This window comes from Rhinatrema bivittatum, chromosome 5 (genome assembly GCF_901001135.1).
Source record: "Rhinatrema bivittatum chromosome 5, aRhiBiv1.1, whole genome shotgun sequence".
Taxonomy (NCBI): Eukaryota; Metazoa; Chordata; class Amphibia; order Gymnophiona; family Rhinatrematidae; genus Rhinatrema; species Rhinatrema bivittatum.
In genome coordinates, this window is record NC_042619.1 from 263,482,217 (window position 1) to 263,500,483 (window position 18,267).

General features: G+C 47.7%; 1 protein-coding gene across 6 annotated transcripts in view; it reads left to right on the top strand.

Annotated features, from left to right (window-relative positions):
- TACC1 (transforming acidic coiled-coil containing protein 1) overlaps positions 1-18,267 on the top strand; it is a 137,421-nt gene that overhangs the window by 62,707 nt on the left and 56,447 nt on the right. For 4 of the 6 annotated variants that reach the window (XM_029603947.1, XM_029603950.1, XM_029603949.1 and 1 more), the window contains exons 1-2: positions 5,784-6,296; positions 7,476-7,591. In XM_029603947.1, the coding sequence (XP_029459807.1) occupies positions 6,148-6,296; positions 7,476-7,591 (265 nt within the window). In that variant the 5' untranslated portion in view covers positions 5,784-6,147. Of the gene's footprint in view, positions 1-5,783; positions 6,297-7,475; positions 7,592-18,267 lie in introns of those variants that run through there. The other 2 variants (XM_029603952.1, XM_029603948.1) reach the window with 1 other exon arrangement.

Genomic DNA, 18,267 nt, shown 5'->3' on the forward strand with positions numbered 1-18,267 from the left:
AATGCTGTCATCCACACCATCTGTGCAGCCATTCATTTATTTCCAGAATGCAAGCTTCCCTGCCTGGGCCTTTTTCCTTAACTGGGAGGATTGAGGAGAAAATCACCTGGGCACCTATCTGCTTTACCCTCTCTCCCGAAGCCATAACGTCCCTTTTGGTACGATCTGTGTGGTACCTAGCAGCATCATTCATACTAACATGAATGAGCAGCATTGGATAGAAGTCGGTAGGCATGAGCATTTTCTTCAGTCTCGCCATAATATCTCAAAGCACACTTCCTGGGACAACGTGTCTAATCAACAGATGCATGCTTCTGAGCTCCTCAGAAGCTTAATCTGCAGTGCTAGTGGTGCGGAAGTGATGCTGAAACATAATATTCTTCAAAATTGGAACAAAGAGGATACACCAGAAAACACAAGGAGGTCCATATTCAGACACATCTGACTATCAGAGTTAGCCAGTCAACTTAGCCAGCTAAAGCATCTCCTTCCAGTTATGCCCCCAGAATTTAGCTGGATATGTGCCCAAAAATTAATTTAGCTGGCTAAATTCTACTCCCATGTCATTCACAGCCAGAAATCCTGTGGCAGCCTAAGGAAATGCTACAAACACACTTAAGGCATTCATCAAGAAAACAGGCCTTTATTTCATGAACTGGGAGGATCTAGCCACTGACTGAGAACAGTGGTGTAGTATCCTCAACCTAGCAGCACTCTGCTTGGAAATGAAGAATTCTTGCACATGAATCAGACAAGAGACAGCAGAGGAAGGCAAAGAAAAGAAACCCAGGCCTTCAGGCAGCTCTTCCTTCTCCTCTGTATCCCCATCCTGGAAGGACCTGTAACTTCTGTGGGCAGACCTGTCATTCAAAGATTGGTCTAAGCCACCTCAAAACCCATCAATGGACTGTGGTCAAGATACCTTGTGAATCAAAACATCACTCACTAAGCCAAGAAGGACTTCACTTTGCTTGTGATTTACATTTTGCAGTCCTAGGCCATCGCTACCAGTTCCAGGCCTTGCCTTTTGAACTGGCAATGGCACCACAAACCTTCATGAAGGTCTTAGTGGTGGTAGCAGCCTCCTTACACAATTGGAGTCCATCCTTTCCTAGACGACTGGCTGATAAGGGAAGACACAAGACAAGAAGGAATCATGGCAACAGAGAAAGTCATATGACGGCTAAAAAGCTTAGGTTGGATAGTGAACAAATTCAAGAGCCATTTATCTCCATCACAGATGTTAAAGTATCTGGAGGCTCTCTTCAACACAGGCAGAGGGGGATGCTAGTCCTTCCAGAAGAGAAAATAGCCAAGTTGTAGCAACAGGTAGAAAGTTTACTATCCATCAAAACACCCAAGGCAAGAGCTTATTTACAAGTTCTAGGATCTATGGCTGCATCCATTGAAGTAGTGCCTTGGGCAAAAGTGTACATGAGACCCCTTCAGGAGTACCTCCTGGCCAGCGGAGCTCCGCAAAAGCTGGATTTCAACCATGAGTTTCTGCTACCACCTCAGGTAAAGGAGAGTCTCCAATGGTAACGGAAGAAAGGCAACCTGGCCAAAGGTTCAAGTTTAGATCCCCCTCAGTGGTCCCTGCTGACGACAGATGTCAGCAACAAGGGCTGGGGGGCGCACTTTAGGCAAGTGGCACAAGGGCTCTGGTCCCACCAGAAAATTCTCCATAAACAGGTTGGAGACCAGGGTGGCTCACCTAGCTGTAATCTTTTTCAGGGCAATGGTGGAAGGGCGCCCAGTCAGGATCCTCTTGGACAACGTGTCGACAGTAGCCTACTTAAATAGGCAGGGGGGAACCAGAAGTCTGCAGATGGTAATGGAAATTGCCCAGCCAATGACATGGGCAGAGCATCACCTCCAAGATATCTCAGCATCCCACATTTCAGGGGCAGAAAACCTACAAGCAGACTTGCTAAGTTGACAAAAGTTGGACCCATGAGAGAGGGAACTGTCTGAGGAAGCCTTTCAGCAGGAAGTATCCTGATGGGGCGCCCCCAGTGGGACTTAATGGCCAAAAGAAGCAATGCCAAGGCAGCCAACTTCTTCTTCAGCAGGAGAAGGGAGTGGGGGTCCAAGGGAATCTATGCATTAGTCCAGGACTGGCCCACTAAGACCCTTATCTACGTCCCCGTCCCCCCCAGCCTATGATCAGGAGAAATCTGAACAGAATCATAAATCACTGGGGACAGGTAATCCTGGTAGCTCCAGTATGGCTGAGATGGCCTTGGTATGTGGATCGAAGGAGGCTAAGGGTGGAGGAGCAAATCAGATTTTGCCCAACACCAGGCCTCCTTCAGCAGGGGCCAGTTAAAATGGAAAATCCAGCACAATTCACTGTTATGGCATAGCTATTGAGAGGTACAGGTTCAAGAAAAGAGGATATTCCACAAAAGTAATCTCCACTCTGCTTACTGCAAGTAAAACTTCATCATCGTTGTCTTATCCAAGGACCTGGAGACTGTTTGAGCGCTGGTGCTCCCAAGGAGACCTTTGCGCAGGAAAGATTGACACAGCAGCAATCCTGCAGTTCTTGCAGGACATCCTGGATGAAGGGTTGGCAGTAAGTTCCCTGAGGGTCCAGGTGGTGGCTATCACTTGCTACAGGGGCATGGATCAGAGGCTCCTCCTTTGCATCACTCCCTGACGTGGTCCACTTCTTGCAAGGGGCAAAACGCATATGGCCACCGCGTAAAATGGCAAGGGATCTTACCTGGGAGACAACCTTCTTGGTAGCAATATGCTCAGCAAGAAGAATATTGGAGATCGAAGCCCTTTCATGCCGGGAGCCATACCTTTTGTTTTCAAGCAAAAAAGCGACAGTTAGGCCAGACCCGTCCTTCCTCCCCAAGGTGGTGTCTGAATTCCACATCAGCCAGCCAATCACCCTGCCAGGATTCAGGAAAGTAGACTTTGTGGATTAAAGGAAGGATTTGCATTTTTTGGATTTCAGGAGAATCCTCCTGCAGTATTTAAAGTTCACAAATGAATTTAGAAAGTCAGACAGGTTATTTATTCTGTACTCAGGAGTCCGGAAAGGAGAGGCAGCCTCCAAAACCTTGATAGTGATTGCCTCAGCTTACATAGTGAGTGGCAAGGAGGTACCACAAGGCCTGAGGGCACACTCAACCAGGGCGCAAGCCTTCTCCTGGGCAGAATATAGGTCAGTGACTCCCATTGATATCTGCAGGGCAGTCACATGGGTCTCAGCACACACATTTACAATGCATTACAGGCTGCACCTGCATGAAAGAAAAGGCATGAGATTTGCAATGGGGGTCTGGAGGTAGCCCTAGGACTCCTCCACAAAGGGATGACTGACTTAGGTACATCCCATTGTGAAGACTGGTCTGGCTGGATGAAGAGGAAGGTACAATTAGAGTTTAAGAACATGCCATACTGGGTCAGACCAAGGGTCCATCAAGCCCAGCATCCTGTTTCCAACAGTGGCCAATCCAGGCCACAAGAACCTGACAAGTACCCAAAAACTGTCTATCCCATGTTACTGCTGCCAGTAATAGCAGTGGCTATTTTCTAAGTTTATCTTGCTAATTTTCTTTCCTCAAGTCCTGAAAGACCAGTCCAAAATCCCACCTGAAAAGGAAAAAAAAAAAAATATTGGGGAGGAAACCACACCTCTGCAACTTAGTCAGCTCCCTCAGGTCAAGGGGCAAGGGCTGGCCCAGGGCTGTCCCTGTTTCTTGTTGCCTCCTTTTTTCATTTTTCTCAGCCATGGGGCAGGCCAAGCTTTAATTTACAATTTGCTTTCAGGCTACCCTTTGACTGATAGGAGCAAAAATAATAAATTTCCAGGGTGAGAAAAGCGAGCAGGAGGGTTGCTTCACCAGGCGGGGTGCATCACTTAATTTTTTTTTTTTATGTTTGTTTGATAAGGTAGCACCAGCTTGGGCAAGAATCTATTGACTCCTTGCCTGCTGAAACAGCCTATATAGGAACTGGTCTGGAACTCTGCCTCCACCTGCTGGTAGGGGGACAGAACCCACGATAAAGACTGGTCTGTCAGAACTTGAGGAAAGAAAATTAGCAAGATAACCTCTACTTGTGCCTTGCAGTGGTTTAATTTTACCTCACAATTCAAAGCTGGGAGTACTTGGATCATCGTCTGTACCAGCTTTCTTTCCTCTGTGGTGCAGTAGAGCACACATTCAGATTGAAGTAATAGGACAAGCTGATCCTACTGAGCTTCCCTAATATACAGGCAGATACAGTACCCCACGATTGGACGCGCGTTTTGTCCGCACTAGCTTTACCCCTTTTTCAGTAAGGGGTAATAGCGCGTCCAACCCCCCCGAACTTAATAGCGCCCGCAAAATGCAAATGCATGTTGATGGCCCTATTAGGTATTCCCGCGCGATACAGAAAGTAAAATGTGTAGTCAAGCCGCACATTTTACTTTCAGAAATTAGCGCCAACCCAAAGGTAGGCGCTAATTTCTCCGGGCACCGGGAAAGTGCACAGAAAAGCAGTAAAAATTGCTTTTCTGAGCACCCTCCAACAATATCATGGCTCGAGAACCGACGCCGGCAAAATTGAGCATCGGCTGTCAAACCCGCTGACAGCTGCCGCTCCTGTCAAAAAAGAGGCGCTAGGGACGCACTAGTGTCCCCTAGCGCCTCTTTTTACCGCCGGGCCTAATTTAAATAAATTAAAATACTGTATTGCGCACCCGCTCTCCCGTGATTTTACTGTATCGGCCCGATAGCAGGGAGGGCTCCAGAAAGGGGCAGGGAGGGTACTGCCCCCCCCCACCACCACCAGACAAGGATCTTGCCACTCCTAGCTTCACACCCCCCCCCAGTCTGGCTGGACCACTTTGATTGGATGGAAAGGCCTAGTGTTGGAGTAGCCTAGTGGTTAAAGCAGGGGGCTGGGAAACCTTGGTTCAAATCCCATTGCTACTCCTTGTGACCTTGGGCAAATCAATTCACCTTCCATTGCCTCGGGTATAAACCTAGGGGGGTCTTTTACTAAGCATTTTTCCCATAGGCACAGAATGGGAGAACACCTTTAGTAAATAAGCCCCTTAGCTTACAAGCCCTTTGGGGATATGGATATACCTACAATATCTGAATGTAGCCTGCTTTGAAGTGCCATGAAGCAGAATTTAAAATAAATTCACTTGGTGCTTGCTCATCTTGAAATTCACTGTGCCCCCCCGTACAAAAATGTATGGAGCTGTTGCTGTAACGCACCGCAGTTATTCCATAAAGGTCAGCGGCTGTGGTGCGGTACAGGAAGGGGTGCATTCCTTCAGAAGATAAGCTTAAAAAAAAAAGCAAAAACTGTCTGTTTTAATGCAATAGATTAATATATAAAAACCAAGATTAATATATAAAAACCAAGAAAGAAGAAAGCAAACAAGAAAAAAGCTACGTGGAAGAGAAAAACAGAATAGACTATAAGGCATGGGGAAAGCAAGCTGAGGAAGTGGGCGACAAATAAACTCTGTTGAATTAGGAGCAATATCGCCAAGCAGATAAGAAAGCACAAAGTGCACGGCTCAGATTCTCAGGCTTGTGAGTGAGGCTTCCTTTGCATTCTTGTCGCCTCTCGTGAATTCTTGCTGCCTTTTTTTTAACTTGCTCTGCTTTGAAAGCCGCTCATTGCACCCCACAAGCTGGGCTCTACCAGTCTTTGAGGAGGGGGGGTTAATGGTGGGGGCCTGGGGGGCGGAGAAGCTGTCGGTCGCGTCGCAGTCTCCCTGCCAGCGGCAGTGGTACAGCCCGAGAGGGGGCGGCCCCTGAGAGGATGCACTGTCTGTCGGTTTATCTGCTAAGCAGCTGATCTGAGCGCCCGGGGCTCAGAGGTACCGCCGATGAGCGAGCGAGGACTTCGAGCCAGGGGCTTTTTCCGCGGAAGCTTTGAAAGCAGCTCTCGCCATCAGGGCAGCGGTAACAGGAGGGGCAGAGCTGCAGAAGAGCCATGCATTTGTGTGGGCAAAGTGCCTATGAGGAAGCTGGGAGCTATGACCTGATGCTTCGGGTTTAACCACATCCGTGCCTCGACTGAGAAGTATTTTCAGGCGTTTTGTCGCCGTTTCCCTCCATTTTGGAAAAAGAGCGAGAAGTAAGAGGGAGGGGTGCTGCAGCCAGGAGGAAAAAAAGTATCCTGATGGCTTTTAGCCCCTGGCAGATCCTGTCACCGGTCCAGTGGGCCAAGTGGACATGGTCAGCTGTTCGAGGTGGCTCTGGGGATGCTGAGGATGCGGGGGGAGAGGAGGATGACTCGCAGGAGGAGGAGGAGAAATCGCTGAGTTTCAGGCAAGTATGCATCCGGCGTTTGGTGTCGCTCTGACTAATGCACAGTTCCAGTAATGGGCTCCGAGTGACTGTGTACAATGCATTCTACATGTCTCAGGGACAGTCATGTGCCCTGCATAGCTGAACTCCAGTGAATCTGCTCTCTCTCCTTTCTTGCTCTGCAGAAAGATCTGAGCCCAGCCATGCCTTTGTAGCCCATTTTGGCTTCCTCTTCCTTTTAATGGAGTTTTGCAAAGGAATCCCTCCATGTTCGCTTTCTTCTGCTAAAGTCTTAGCTTCCTGGGGAGGGGGGGAGCAGGTGAAGGGGAGGTCAGGAAGTGTTAATGCTGAGTAGGCAGTGTCCATGGAAGTGACTCGAACTGCTAAGAATGCTTGGGAGTGGGTGGGAGGACTGGTGCTGTTGGGTATCTTGCCAGCCTGAGCTGAGCCGCTCAACTCTGGTGCCCCACTTGAAAACCACAGGCTGAAGTGTACCATGCAGGGCTTCACTTTCTGGCAGAGCCAGTTGCAGGTCACGCATAGGAGTTCAGACTGGGGATAGTTTACTCCAGTAAAATGCTGACAGCCACATCTTATCTAGCATAATTCTATGCTCTTAGCCGATGCTGAAAAATAGCCCAGACCCTATACTGACCCTAAAACAAATGACTGCAACACCACTGGATAAATAATATGTTGGAAAGCCACATATGCCCCAGAACTCAAGATAGTTGCCAGCTTCTGACCCCTTCCCAGGAGGCACTATAGGCTTAAGGAAAAAGGGGGGAGAGGGAGAATGAGAGCTTTGAGCATTTCTGAAAAACAGCCACCCTGAGAAGTGAAGGCTGGGAAAGGCTGTTGCATTTTTTTTAAAGTCCCTATATTTTATGTATCCTAAAAATTTCCAAGTGCTCATGTTTTTGGCTGCTGAAGTGACCAGAAGACCCTGTACTTGCCACTTGACATCATTTGGGACTTTGAGAACTGTTTAACAGCAAACTCCTAGGCTTATTTTGATTGCGGACAGATTTATTCTCTCAGGTTCGGCTGGCAACAGCTGGATGCCAGTAGGGCATTTGATTTCCCTCCTGGTGCAGCCCAGGAGCTGGAATCTGGGTAGTTGCAGGGCTGAGGAATGTGAAAAATGTGCTGGAAGTGGTAACTTCATGGTGTTTTCCTCCCCCTCCTCCCCTTTGGCAGCTCTGACTCGGAAGGTAATTTTGAGACACCTGAAGCAGAAACACCAGTCCAGTCAGCAGGCAAGGAACTATGTGATCCCTCGCTGGAATTAAACACGCCAGAGGCCAGAACCCAAGGTAAAGAGAAAAAAGCATCTCCTCCTTCCAGTATGTTCTGCAATCTGATGCATGAAATGGGAATTAAGAGGGTAGATAATCAAACTCCCACGGGGTTTGCCAAAATTATCGTAGAAAAATTGCACGGGTAGCTTTGCTTTCATTATTGCTCCACAAAAACTGCCTGGTCAAATTTTGCAGCTGCTGCTTGTGCAGATACATTTTGAGGCAAAACTGCCTGTGCAAATGTCTTTCCTAACATAATCCCTTCCCAAGAATGCCACCAAAGATACGCAGGTAAAAGTATCCACGTTGCTGACATAAAGTGGGTCCTTTTACCCATCTACAGGGTGGGCAGTAATCAGAAAGGCCGTTTCTACACATAAAACAGTGTTTGTCCTGCGGAAAGGGCTCTCCCTGTTTTGGTTCTGCAAAATCTGACAAAATATTTGTAATCATTCGGAGGAAGGGCAAGACTGAGGCCTATTGGAGTGCATGCTGCTAAAATCCCCTTTAAGAGATCACAAGGTTGGACTTTTTATATCCCCTTTAGAGACCACCAGAAATTAAATACAGGACCTCTTCCTCAGATTAAAGTACCTGGATCCCCCCTATCCATGGTCCTGTGAACAAGTCCGAGACATGACTCATCTTGCAGTGGTACATCACATCTGTTCCATGAAATGGGTGCCTAACCCAGACTGAAAGTGGCTTGGCCCTGCCCTTCCCTGGGGGTAGATGTTACAGTGCCATAACTCTGTAGTACAGTAGATAAACTTTGTATTTATTGAGAAGTTGCATTTCTCTTTAACATTAGAAACCTGCTTGAGGTCCTTCCGAGCTTTGCAGTAGGGAATGATAAGGGCATGGGTTTGTAGACTCTCCCACCTTCACCCTACACTCCTTGGACCACAGTAAATGTTAAAATAGTGAAGTGTTCCAGTCACACGAGCTGAGCATCACTGACCATTCTAAAAGCGACAGAGATGTTTGAGTACAGTGTCCCTCTGACCGAGAGAAGAAATGTAATCTCCTCGTAAGCGTTGTGATCTTTCCTAGACTCTTCCTTTCCTGTTCCTTCTTATATCTCCAGCGTGGTTGTTTCAGCTGTCCCCGCCGAGTGGTTCTGCATGTGGACCCTCCGGGGCATATGACGCTGTTGACACCTGTCCTTATCACAGCGGCCATGGTCTTTTTGTCCACCAGCTGTCTCGGGTACAGTTCACAGGGAGGTGATTGTGGTTCAGAATGTATAATCCCTGTGTACACGAGCCCGGCTTCCGCTTGTCTTCATTCTGGCTTTGGAATGCACGTATGCTTGTCATGCTGTTGAAGGTTAAACGTACTAGGATTGCTGAGCCTAGAGAGGGCTGTCTTCTCTGGGTAGGGCAGTTGCAGTGTCGAGGTTTGAGGATGTGTACTATGTGTAGGGCATGGAGTCGGAGCTAGAAGTAATATCAGCCCATTATATAGGGCCTGGGCAGGAGAAGAGGCAGTGAGGTATTGGGTGTGTGTCATAAACCATTCTGCTGGCAGAGTGTCTGAGCTGTCACCTGACTCTCCAGCTTACTACCCACCTTTACAGTAAGAACAGACCTAGAAACATAGAATCTGATGGTAGGTACCGACTGCTGGGCCCATCTCATTTTGCCCAGACCCAATGTAATCTCTTGCATTCTCTTCACTTCCCCACCTCCAAAGATCCGTTGTCCTTACCCCAGGCTTTCCTCAATTCTGTTACTGTTCTTTCTTCCACCGCCTTCATCGGGAGACTGTTGCATGCCTCGTTCACCCTTTTTTTTTTTTTAAATAGAAATGTTTCCTGATGTGACTCCTCAGTCTGCCACCTTTCAGCCTTCGATCATGACCCTTTCTTCTAAAGCCACCTTTTTATTTGCAAATATTTCCCTCTTGAGCATTCTTTATATCTTTATTTTCCAACCTTTTCAAGTCCAAGGCCCAGTTATCTTAACAAAAATGTTCTGTGGTAGTCCAGCCTTCATGGGACATGAAGAGGATTTGTATGGTCACATGAAGAGTTAGGGAAGCACTGAAAACCCTACTAGTCTCTCTTCCAAATTTGAAAGTAAAGGTAGAGAGGGTCAGAGACACACATGAACCTGTCACAGCGGATCAGCTTCCTCTGTATACAGGTGCAGGAGAAAGAGAGAAGGCAGATGGCTCGGTTAGTTAGCTTGGCTGCCACATGTTGCTACCACTGTGTGTGTGCCTCTGTGTGAGAGAGAAAGAGATCAGGTTGGAAGGCACACTGTCAGGAAACACTGTATATGGTTTGGGTTCTGTGGCATTCCGAAAAATTAAATTTATATTTTATGCGTTTACATGACTTGCTGTATTCCGCTTGAGACAATTGTTGTTATTAAGTGAAGCGGAATATACATTTTTTAAATAAGTAAATATCTGTTCTATCCCTCCCCCTCTCCTGCCTTTCCTTTGGGGTATACACATTCGGGTCCTTAAGTCTGAGGTTAGAGGGCTGCTTATACACACAGCATGTGGTCCTTATTCAGCTGTCTTTGAATGTATTTGAAATTTGGTTTCAAATCAGCTTTAAAATCATTCCATGAGGAGTGAAGCTGTTTTATTTTGCCGGTGAAATTGTTTTTCGTACATGTTTGGAGAGAAGTCTTCATTCACTGCTCCCTGCCCTGCCCGTGACATATACAATTGCTCACACGTGCTTTACGACCTGGGTTAATACTTGTTCTGTACCTGTAATAATTTGGTTTGCTACAGAACTTTTCACATAAAACAGCATCCCAAAGACCACTTGCTGGTAATAGTACCCAGGCAGTTCAGTTACAGCACCTCAGGGTGGATAACCAGATACTGGGACTAGATCACCATCACCATCCATCAAATGATGGCTCGGGCCTGGCCATTTGCCAAGCGACCATGATGAGTAACTGAATGAACGGCCACCATGACTGATTGTTTGCCAGAAACATAGCCCTGTAACGCTGCAGTCTGCTGTCCCGCTGCTCCTCCTCTTGCTTAAATCGTTGGAATGGCCTGGAGCTGGAGCTCGTGAGGGAGGAATCAATTTAAAGCATGGCAGCGGTGTACAGAGGCCTAGACGTGCCCCGGCCTTTGTTTGAGGTTCACCCCTTCGGCCTAATATGCCGTCCCAGATTTGCGAGCATTCACAGCTCAGGAAGGGGCCAGCTCTTCCTCCCTGGACACCTGCAGCTGAGATGTCTTTGCCAAGAAGGGGAGGGCGCAGGGTCGGATGTTCGGTTGGCATCCTGATTTATTTCCGGGACGCGTGCAGGTGTGAAAGTGCCGCGGGAGAATGGCCAAGGCTGTTGCAGCACAGGAGAACACACGCGAGGGTCTGGGTTATTTTTCTTCCTTCAGTACTACATCTGTAGGAAAAGCATTTAATAAATCTGGCCCAAAGCACAGTAAAATATCAAAATAAATTGAGTGAAAACTTAAGATGGTAGAACTCCACGCTTTTTCTCCATCCCTCTCCCTTTCTCCCCCTCCAAGCAGTGTTAAGTGTAGTCTGGTTTTTTTTTTTCCCTGGCTCAGTCCTCCTTGATGTGACAAAGGCAGAGCAATTTTTAATTCTTAATCTTTTTTGTTTGTTTTGCTCTCGAAATCTAGCCAAAAGCATGTTTGAAAGCCAGTCCTGTGGGAAGCTATCACTGCAGCTCCTCTGCTGACTTCTCTCTCTTTGTACTGGGCCCAGTTTCTTGCTGCTCACCTTGTCTGCCCCGTTTACGAAGAGGTTAATGTTTCTTTAAATTCAGCCTTACAGTGGGTCCTGCGTGGTCACTGTGTTATAGTCTGTGCAGGGCCCCCATCCACAGGAATACAAAGGATTATGAGAAGCAGCTCAGCCTTTGACTGGTGGTTGTACCTCCTCTGTGGCCTGGGTACCGGATTTCTGCCCTCTCTGTCCGTGGGTAAAGACCTGGCTCAAGAGGAGGCCTGTGACGCTCTGCAGGCGCATCTCGTTTTCTAAATAGTTACATAACTTGGCGATGTTTTGTCATGGTTAACAATAACAAGGAGTTTAAGTCCGGATAAACTTTCTCCTCGCCCCCCTTGTAAATTCTGAGTTGTAGTAACAGTCGGCAGCTTCTTGAGAGGGCGGCGGTATCTGATAGCTGCTCTGTGTTCCTTGTCTCTGTTCTCATATTCGATGCTCTAGGAGGTTAGATGTGCTCTTCGCTTTTTGTTTGGCAGGCTGCCGTGGCATCATGTCAAAGCATTTGGTTGCGGCGGTCATGGGATCGGTTCAGGGCCGGTGCAAGAGTATTAGGGGCCCTAGGCAAACCTCCAATCTTGCTCCCTTCCCCCTTACCCGCCCACCCTATTGGCAGCAGCTCTGGCAGAGCTCTTGCCCTGCTCAGTCTCCATCTCTCGCTGTCCTCTACCAAGTCTTGCGGTCTCCCTCCCTTTGCCTCCTGTCCACTGTGCCCAGTATCCCTTCTCTATCTCTGTCTCTGTCCATCTTCCTCCGCTTCACTCCTTCTTCAGCACACACCACCATCACCCTGGATCTTCTCTCTCTCACCAGCCACTGCCTGCCTAGAATCTTCTCTCTCACTCTCTCTCTCCACCCCATCCTCCCGCACCCAGCACTCTCTCTCCACAGCTCCTCCACCCGCCCAGCTTCCTCTCTTGTCTCCACCCTCCACATCTTTCCAGCATCCATTCCCTCCCTGTGCCATGCCTTACAAGTGGGGAGGTGAAAATGTCTTGGTTCCCTAAGATTTCAATTTTATTTGGAAATGCAGGCCACCAAGGGCAGTGAGATCAGTATAGCAGTCTAAATTGGAGGGAGGGTGGGGGAGAAGTATTTTATGGCCTTTCACTAAAGGGTGTTAGTGCATTGGAGCTTTTCGTCTATTTCTAAACAGTAAGTGTCTACTGAACAATCCTTTTTTGGGGTACTACCCCGTTACAAGCTTGTGTGTACCCCACCTCTCCCTCAAAACCCTTTTTTCATCCTAACTATACAGATATGGGATTCCTGGAAATTATTGCTAGCAAGTAAAACAAATTATTCGCTAAGACCTTTTTGCCTGCTCTGTGCTCTTAATGGATTTTGGATGATCTGGGCATTAAGTGGGTCATTTGTTTGAGAATAATAAAATGTTTTCTTTCGAGAACTTAATGAATGGGTTTGGTTTGGGGGACTCTGAGAAGTTTTTACTTCCTTCAATTACAGCACTTCCTGGCTACGGCTGTTGTCAGAGCTAATCTGTCCAGGGGAAAATCCCTTTTTGAAAGTTTGTGTGTTTGTAAGGGGCGAATTTCCAAAATCTGTGCTACGTTGAATGCTGGGCCATCTTATAAAGCCATGAAAGAGTTAGGAGAGGTAATGGATGAGGGATTTGTTATTTAAATAGTGGGAAGTGCTCTGTCTGTGCACCTCATTAAGGAAAATGGTTATAAATGATTGTATTGCTGGCACTTGACTCCAGAGGAACTCCATAAGCTATATCCAGTGGTACATGAATTGTGGGCACCTTCTATCGTATGTGGTGGAGTTGTATGGTGGTGCAGAGGTACTAGGGGCTTGTTAAAGATCTAATTTATGATATCACTAAAGTCATAAGTTCATAAGATTTGCCATATTGGATCAGAGCAAAGGTCCATGGTCCATCAAGTCCAGTATCCTGTTTCCAGCAGCGGCCAATGCAGGACACAAGTACCTGGCAGGATCCCAGATGGATTTACTCCATGAACTTGTCCAAACCTTTTTTAAATGCAGCTACACTATTGGCTTTCACCACATACTCTGTCAACAAATTCTAGAGCTTAATTATGCATTGAGAAAAAAAAATTCTCTTATTAGTTTTAAATGTATTACCCTGGTAACTTCATTGTGTGTCCCCTGGTCTTTGTTCTCTTTGAAAGGGTAAAACAACGATTAACACTTGCTCTTTCCACTCATCCCATTAGTTAATAAACCTCTTATCATATCTTCCCTCAGCCGTCTCTTCCCCTGGCTGAACAGTCCTAACCTCTTTAGCCTTTCCTCATAGGGGAATCATTCCATTCCCTTTATCATTTTGGTTGCCTTTCTTTGTACCTTTTCTACTCCTGGGGGAATTCTGCACACAAAAACTTATATTGGTCAAAATAACACAATTTACATGACAGTCTTTAAGTAATTACATTTTAAATTAATTAAAAAAAAAAAGTTATTACTTAAAGATGCAGAATTTTAAATATTGTGAGCAGAATTTCCCTAGAAATTCACTGTAAGAGTGTCCCTTCCACTCGCTCTCCTTACTCCCCTGTCCACTTTGCCTTCTCAGACCCCAACTCCTCCACCTGTTTCACTGGAGGTGGACCCTTGGCCTGGTGCAGGATTGGTACGGCCCTCTGGTCGGACCCAGAGAGCGCCTGCCACCAGGAGGCGGAGCACAGGAGGAGACAGAGGCTAGCTGGAGCTTCACCAATAACAGTCCGGGGTTTCTGCAGGTTGAGCTCTTGGATATCCGGACCGCTTGGACTTAGGTAGGCCTCTGGAGGTCTCCTAGAGTGGTCATAAAGCGGAAGGCGGAGAGTGGCGCAAGGGTCAAGCCAGAGAATTGTCTAAGGATGGTCAGCCAATATGTGGTCAGGCAGGCAGTGGTCGGTTCCAGGCGGCAGACAAGAATGGTCAGGCGAAGCAGAGGTCAATCCAATGCAGACGAAGGGAAACCGAACAAGAGGAAGGACCAGTGGCAATTAGGAGGGAGGAACCTTGTTGCAAATGCAAGCTCTGACTGTCAGAGCTTGCCTTAAATAGGTCCAGAGTGACGTCATCTGAGGGGGCCGGCAGCCCTAGCGCGCCGCGGGCCCCTTAAATCATGTAGAGAGGCGCACGTCAGGGGAACTCGGAAGGAAGGAGAACTTGGCGACGATACAGGCCTAGGAGGAGGCCGACGGTGGCATCTCCATCGCGCCATGAGGTAGAGGGAAGCAGGAAGGAGGTGAGAGGGACCGGCCACGGAACCCGTGTCCGGCTGTCGCAACACCACCTGCCAGAATCTCTCCCCTCCACCTCTAGGCTCAACCCCTTCCACTCTATCTCCAGTCCCAGAGTTTGACCCCATTCTCAGTACTGCCCCTCACACAGGCTTCCTCTGTCCCTTCCTCTCTCACACACATGCTCCCTCTCTCTAGTACACATACACACACCCTCATACAGGTTCCCTCACTCTCTCACACACACACATCCCCTCATACAGGGTCCCTCTCTCTTGCATACACACACACATCCCCTCATACAGGGTCCCTCTCTCTTACATACACACACATCCCCTCATACAGGGTCCCTCTCTCTTACATACACACACATCCCCTCATACAGGGTCCCTCTCTCTTACATACACACACATCCCCTCATACAGGGTCCCTCTCTCTTGCATACACACACATCTCCTCATACAGCGTCCCTCTCTCTCTCATTCATACACCATCACACAAGCTACTTATGTCTCTCTCTCACGCACTCTCTCACACAGGCTCTGTCTCACACATACACAGGCTAGCACCCTCACATAAATATGATTCCTTTTTCATACACATCAGCTCCCAATCTCTCACACACACACATACACACTCTTTCTCAATCTCCTCATATAGGCTCCCTCTGCACTCACACTCAAGCACCTCCCCTCCTTTCTCTCTCCCCCCTCCCCCTCCTCTCACAAACATACACTCTCACTCCTCTCTACACACATTCATTCTCACTGGACCTTCATCTTCGTCATGAGCGGGGTGCGTCCTGCGGCACATGGGGGCGTTCCATCTTCACCACGAACGACACGCCAGGGCCTTCATCTTCGCCGCAAACGGCACGCATTCCATTTGTGGCACACAGGGGCCTTCTATCTTCACCACGAACGGCACGTGCTCTGTTCTTGGCATGCCGGGGTCTCCTATGCCATTTTCCGCGCAGAATTGTAATGATGCTGTCCGCAGTAGCGCAGAATTCCCCCAGGACTAGATATTCTCTTATATTCTTCATTTAGACTGTTAAAAAAAAAAAGTGTTTTTATTAGGCTTGTCTGATGGGAGTATTCGTATCAAAATAAGGCAGCTTATCTATCAAATCATTGTTACTGATAGATTGGAAATTGTTCAGAAATGGGGGAAAATGCTTTGATGCCTTCTATGGGTTTGCTGCACCAGAGTACAGAAAATGTATTACCCTAATCAGTTGAGAGTAGTTAAATATGATGAAGTGGAGTAATTGAATGCTAAATGGAAACCTTTCCGATTGTGGTCGGTGAACAGAATGTGATCTTGTTTTAGGTTATTTCAGCTGTGGGGGGAGGGGCAATGGGTTTGTTACAATATATGAGCAAGATGTAAAACTGTGGAGACTTACTTCCTGGACCTATTTGTATGAATTTTTTCTATGTATCTTGCCTACAGTTTTGTGTGGTTCAATACAAATGTAAATGGTTTCTGAGGGTTTTGGCGCCCTAGGTGACCACTTAATTCACCTATTGAAAGGGTCGGCCCTGGGTCAGATGTTTGGTCAATGCTCTGGGGCAGTTTGAAAATATTTCTGACTGAGGCCAGCTTGGCGGGGCCGTACCATGTGCCGTCAGTTTGTGGGAGATGGTGTTTTCAGTTCCCGGGCTGTGCTTTTGCTTTTGGGGCTGGCTGGTTCTGCATTTGAGTCCCCAGGTTGGGGGTGGAGGGAGAATCCCAGCCAGCACGTAATAGAAAGGCCTCATAGGGTGACTCAAGGTGCATGCACACCTGCATCCAGAGGATGCTTTGGTCTGTAGTCTGGTTTGGAGGGCTAGACAGAAGAGGAAGAATCTCGGGTGGCTGTGAATGGATGGTTATGGCACTGCAGTCCCACTGTGTTGATTCTAATTGGAGTTAAAAGCCCAGAGGAGCAAGAGAAAACAAGTGGACCATAAAACCACTTTCCGTGATGGACTTTACGTTGGGTTTTGACTTGGGAAGACCTCATTTCCAGTTGTCGTGAGAAGTCTTCCGTTCCCAAGTTGATGGATGACTCGTGTTCTTGATTCTCTCAAGGCATAGAATGCAGATCAGCGCATGCATATTCTGGCGGGGAAGGGGAGAGGAAGCGGCATGCTCAGTTGGATAAGGAAAAAATTCTCCTGGATTTACCTCCCTGTATCCATGGAATTCTGGCCCTGCTTTCAAATATAAGCTTTGGGTTTTGTTTTGGTTCTGTGAAGCTTTATGAAAGAGAGGCACGGATTCGAAGAGCCACGTGTGGCTTTTGTGTCACTAAGTGCCACTACAGCAGCTGAACCTGGTGCTAAGTGGTTACCACCGATGGGCACCTGCTCTTTGTGAGATGCCTCTGGCACATGCTCGGCAAGGGGTCTGTGCAGCCTGCGTGTGACTCACAGATGAGGATGTGTGGGTGGCTGCCCAGCAGGATTTCAGGTTAACGGGAGACAGATGCAGAGTACTCTCTGGAATATAAATGAGGTGCATATGAGCTCCCATGTGCAGTGGTCCTTGCTTACTGACTCTGGAGCATATGGCGGTGCCTTGTGTGCACAGACAGAACATGAAGATAAAAAGAAAATCCCTTCCAGCAGCAGATGCACTATTCGACAGAACCAGCCTGGGTGTTTCCTATTTTTTCATTACATCAGTTTGGGGGGGGAGGCTGATCTCCACACAGCGTGTGTGTGTGAGTGACATATAAGAACGGATCCCTTATGCCCGTTATATTAATGCTATCAAACCTTCCGTGTTTCCTGTCAGGCAGGGCACAATCTGGTTTGTATCTCCAGCTGTCTGTAGGTGTGGCGTGGGAATGGCTGTCATGAGTTATGGGGTTTGGGACCCAATTGTGGAATTCTGTAGGGTTTAGCAGAAGACAGATATTATATCGGAAAGACCTTCCCTGATGAGCTTGACTTTGTATGAGTGATTTTTTTAATTTATTTATTATTTTAAACCTAGGTCTCTGGAACCCCCAGGAATAGATGCATGGAGCATACTTTCAGGGAAATCAGCAGACTGTTAGCTGCTGCCAGACGCTAGGGAGATAATGATTGTCTGATACTCTGCAGCTTCACGTTCCTTGCTCGCTGAGCAAGGAGGGGATATATAAGGGTAATAAAACAGAAAAGGCAGTTTGATATCTGCTGAGCAGATCACTCTCTGTCTGACTGAGCCATCCCCATTGCATCTCGGGATTTGTAGGTTCCGGTTTCCCTAGAAAGAGCAAATACAGTGGAGGGAAATGCCAGATCTGGCTCAGCCCATACCGCCTGACCTGGAGCTGTGGGGTCACCTTAGTTCCCAGGCAGGTCTGACATGTAACCTATGGCTGATAATGACCCCGATCATCCAAGGGGGTCTCATTTCTTACTGGAATACATTAGTGAGCATTAGCCTATAAACATGCCAGTGTTTTTAGCATTGGTAAGTGTGTGTTTGTGTGATGGTGTTCTTGACTGAAGGCAGACATAGGCTTTAAAGAAACCCCACCTAAGGAGAGAAGGGTTTCGCAGCTGGGGTGGTTCGGATTTCTTGCAACCGTGCCGTCTGGTGTCGAAAGGCTGTAGTTGCTGAGAGGTTTTCCTTCGGTTGGTTCCAGACAGGGGTCTGCTAGCTAAGGCATCTCCCACCAACAGCTCTGCAAACCAGGAATACAGATTCCAGCTAGGGCATGACAGCTCTTTCTGAGGTGGGCAAGTAAGGACCCGTGCTAAGTG